The sequence below is a fragment of the Fukomys damarensis genome, unplaced genomic scaffold (genome assembly GCF_012274545.1).
Source record: "Fukomys damarensis isolate Sample0158 unplaced genomic scaffold, DMR_v1.0_HiC HiC_scaffold_32, whole genome shotgun sequence".
Taxonomy (NCBI): Eukaryota; Metazoa; Chordata; class Mammalia; order Rodentia; family Bathyergidae; genus Fukomys; species Fukomys damarensis.
In genome coordinates this window covers 40,722,761-40,727,407 of record NW_022900944.1, presented here as the reverse complement: position 1 = coordinate 40,727,407, position 4,647 = coordinate 40,722,761, and the positions used below count along the sequence as shown (strand labels likewise).

At 45.1% G+C, this 4,647-nt stretch overlaps 1 protein-coding gene across 1 annotated transcript in view; it reads right to left on the bottom strand.

The window, feature by feature from the left end:
* Positions 1–6: 6 nt before the first annotated feature.
* The window catches only part of Vat1l (vesicle amine transport 1 like), a 156,019-nt gene continuing 151,378 nt past the window's right edge, over positions 7–4,647 (bottom strand). The window contains exons 8-9 of the mRNA XM_033757895.1: positions 2,465–2,548; positions 7–2,022 (exon numbers count right to left, since the gene is read on the bottom strand). Coding sequence (XP_033613786.1) covers positions 1,924–2,022; positions 2,465–2,548 — 183 coding nt within the window. The 3' untranslated portion in view covers positions 7–1,923. The remainder of the gene's footprint in view (positions 2,023–2,464; positions 2,549–4,647) is intronic.

Below are 4,647 nucleotides of genomic sequence, written 5' to 3'. Positions count from 1 at the left end.
ACAGAGGCCATCAGGGGGCCAGTAAGTGCCCTTTTTGCACTGTGTAATCAGAACATCGCTTGGACAGTGGTTCTTTTTCTGACCCCCTTTCAGCACAGTTATAGGAGAAGCATGACCAATAAGATGGCCTCTAACAAAGGTGTTGGGGGTAACTACCCTGCTGTCTCTCTGGATGGTCCAGCACTGGGATATGGCTGAGCTTGGGGGTAGGGAGGAAGAAGGGATGACCTTGTTACCCTCTTCTGAAAGACCCCCATTCCTCAGCTAAACAGCTCTCAGCACCCTTTCTGGTCTTCATATTTTACATGTACATTCACAACAAGGAGAGACTCCCTCCCTATAAATATTTGGCATAAATAAGTCATCATCACAAGCTTAAAGAGCAAAAAACCTGGTGAAAGAAGTGACATTCATTGCAAAAGGGCTGGGGAACTCAAAGAGGAAATTGTTGAGATGTGTTTGTTCCCATCACCCAGGGGAAGAGTTAGGTGTGCCTTAAATCTTATTGGTGGAGGAACTGGATGATGCAGGAAACCCCTTGTGCCTTCAAGAATGCTAATATCACCAGCATGTGGGAACCCTCTCACTCTTCCACAGCACAAAGTAAGCAGGGATGCTAATTCCACGGCCCCCTTGGTGTTTTTAGCTTGGCTTGTGAGTGACAGAATTAACCCTTCAGACAAAAGGACTGGAAAAGAAGGGAAGAAAGAGCTTCCTAGTGGAGACACCAAGACTCCTCTTCCTCCAGGGTCACTAGCTCTCAAGCCCAGGCAAATGGCACGGGGTGGGCTTCACAGGAGTGTAGAAGCTGCACAAATGAACAGGGCATGCAGTCACTTTGGTCCCTGATTTGCAAAGAGCAGGAGCCCTACGTGATTGGCACCATGGTCTGATGTATCAGAGAGAGAAAGCTCACATTGCCAGATGCTGAACAGCAACTTTTTGTTTGTCCCTGTTGGAACATGCTTTGGCAAGACAAAAGAGAACTCACTGAATTTTCCACATACATGTATGGCCTGTCAGGGGGTTCTCTCTTGGGGTATCTGCTTGAGACCTGGAATGGAAAATAGGAAAACTATTGATGGCAAGTAAACCAACACAGAAGAGGCTTCGTAATGACATCTCAATTAGTCCTACACACAGGGAGTTTTCTTAACATAAAATATATATGGCCATGGGGAGGATATGCTCATGACACATGGTCTCAGAAGAGAAATTTCTGTGGTTTATCCTCGGATGCATGCTGTTGACCCATCTTCTATCTCAAGAAACCCACTCCTGTCCCCACATTTATAAATAAGGACCATAGAAAGATTCCAACCCAGGAGGGTCAGAGCAGAGCAGCTTAGACCTCATGGCCTTAGGATTACGGGATGAATGTAACAAGTTGCCTCATAAAGAGAGAGAGGAAAAGTACTATGTGCAGAGTTTCTACACTTCTGGGCTCACAAATGCCTCTCCTGGCTCTCTTTCTGCCAGCCAACTTGGCAAGTGCTCTGGTTAGAAGCATGGCTAACTGGTGGCAAAGAGTACCACTGGCCGGAGGAAGGCAGGGACCTGCATAGTGCTCTGTGACAACACCTTTCAGCCCGAACTCGTCCTTGCCCTTGTCCTGTGGGATTGTATGAATTTGCAAGGCTGTTCTGGAGCCACGGAGAAGGACCCGGAGGTGGATAGTTTTGATTCAGGGAGAGGGGAGGGTGTGGTACACAGATCAGGAAGGGACGTAATACTGCATGGAATGGGATTGGCACTTAATTCTCAAAAACAATAGTGATCAACAGCTTCTTAGCTCAGCTGACTGCAGACGAACACGAACACACACTGGACTACAGCATTTGTTCACTGGGACACAGAAGAGTTCTCGCAGCCGTCCTCCTCTTCCACAGGGTCCGCCCTTCAGGCCCTCCGGCCCGGTCCGGGTTACTGGATGAAGGGTATCCGCTCCTTGTTCTCACTGTCGCCCTCGTGGTCCTCCTCCTCTTCCCCCGCCTCGCTGGTCTCTGTGCTGTCGTTGGCCATCTGGGATTCAACAGAGGACGTTACAGACGTCTCCGCTCCCAGCCCCCACCCTCCCTGAGTGTCTGAGGAGGCTCGGTAAGGTAGGAAGAACGTCCTCAGAGAGTTCACTGACACAGGGGACATTGCACTCAAGGGCCTCTCCTCATGTCTTACCTGCACATTCACCACGAGGAGGGACTCCCTCCCATAAATATTAGCACAAATATGTCCTCTTCACAAGCTTAGAACAGGACACCAGGCAGCGTTTGATGGATGAGGTGAGGAGGCACATATCTCTTAGCTGTCATCTCCGTTCGTGATCAGCCCCTCATTTCTGGGAGCATTCCTCTGCCCAGGGCCCCTTAGCAAGCCCACATTCCCTTCCAACCCAGCTGGGTCTACACCTCATAGACCTTTAGTGCATCTCTTGTGCGGGGCTGAAGAATCTCTGGTTCTCACTCACCAGCGGAGTGGGGGTCTTTTCTACATCCAGAATTAACTTCCCGATGTTGCCTCGGTCGTGGATCCGCTGCATGGCCTCCTTCACCTGAGAGACAGAAGAAATGCGCGCTGGTTAGGGGTACAAGGCCCTGGTGTAAAGGGGGTTAGGGCAAGCCAAAGTGCCGGCCTCCCGCCAGGGGGCGCTGCAGTCCAAGCTTCGTGCCCTAACCAGTGATGTAGGTTGAATTTTGGGGTGCAAATAAATTCTCATTGTGCCATCCACACATTCTGGTCCCGTGCAAGAGTCTCGCAGGTCTCAAAAAATGATTTATAGATTTCTGGGATAAGTACATGAATTTTTCATCCAAAAAATAATAGGGGAAGGTTCTCTAGAGTTACATGACGCAGAATGGCGGGGAATGTCAGTCACACTAAATTTTGAGCAATAAAAGAATTCTGAAGGTCATTTGAGCCCTTCTGACCTAAGTGCTATATAACTCTGATTCGTAATTTGGCAAAATAAAGTTATTACCCAGGGCTAAACTGCACTCAGGAAAATTTCCATGATTCCTGGTTATTGGGAAGAAATTTCGTTTCCATCTAGGAGGAAGTCTCTTTCAGAATGAGTGTTTTCCCCAGAACAGAGAACCTGAGGTGTTCTTTCCAGTGTTGGTGGCTTGTCAGACCAATGGATGTCCCCTGGTCCCTCTGAAGAAGAGAGGGTGTGGAGACAATCCATTTGCTTTGCGCCCTTCATTCTGCTGCCGTGCACAAAGTGAAAGGTAGGGGGCGTTGTGATGAGTGAGTCAGAGGAGGAAAGGGCTTCCCAAAGTCCAACTTTGGCCTCCATGAATCAGTGAAATCTTAATGGAAAGGCAACTGCTCTGAATTTTTAAAAAAGAAATTTGTGCTGGATACGGTGGCACGCATGTGTAACCTCAGCATGCTGAGACAGGGCACTTGCAAGTTCAAGCTCAGGCCAGGCAGTTTAACAACTTCATGAATTTTGTGGATGTAGCTCAGTGCGAAGGCCCTGGATTCAATTCCCAGTAACACACACACACACACACACACACACACCACTATAATGGAGCTAGCCTAAATATTTTTCTTAAAGTCTCACGTTTTAAAGTATGTTCACTCAGCTTACAAACAGTAAAAGTTGCTTCTTGGCTAGATGCCATAATTAAAAAAGAATGAAATAGTAAGACATGGTCTCTGCCTTTGAGGAACTCAGCCTGTGGCTGATGGAGCAATATTTGCTTATACAAAAACCAAATGTTCTACTCGTTTGGATACAAACTTGATAGAACCACTACAATGTCTGTATACAAATTGCTTTTCTGGAACTTTATTCAAAAAAATAATTCAGTTTTGGGAAGGGGATATCACATCAGAGATAATCATTTTGCGTTAATAGCAAAATATCAAAACAACTTATATGTCACCGAGAAAGGAGATGGTTAAATAAACAATAGCGCTTACATTTATCTACTGAATGGAAATATTGTGTAGCTGTTGAAGAATAAAAAGATATATGTAACTAATTAGAAAGAATACAGAGCAGGATTAAATGCTTTTTGTAATATTGCTAAATGAGAAAACTGACACAATTTTATTTACATCTCTGCAAAACATGGCTATTCTAAAATAAGTAGAAAGGGATACATATATACATATGTACGCAAATGTAGGGAAGTGGGTGCCTTCTAAGTCTGCTGTCCAAATACTGTTATTTGGCATCATGTCATCAAATTAACATTTTAAATTAAATGTACTTTTAGATGCAGCCTTCAGATAACTTAGCACTGGTCAAAATCAACCTGTTTTATAGACTGGTAGTGTCCATGATTGTTAAATTTTCTGACCCTACTATAAAATTTAGTAGCTTCCTAGAGTTTCTGTGGTGACATTACTTTTTGAAGTTCTTTCACAGTATAACAGTGACTTAGTACGTAAGAGGTGTGATTAAAAAATACAGTGAAATGTTTACTTTTTTGTTTTTTTGGTGGTACCAAGGATCGAACTCAGGACCTTGTGCTTGCTAGGCAGGCACAGTGCCACTGAGCTAAATCCCCAGCCACTTTTTAAAAATTAAATTGAATTTATTGGTACATTCTAGGTAGACAGTACAGTTACATTCATTACTGGGATCTTGTACCTTTACATGCCAGGTCTTGGTTCTCATTTTTTCCCCTTATTCCC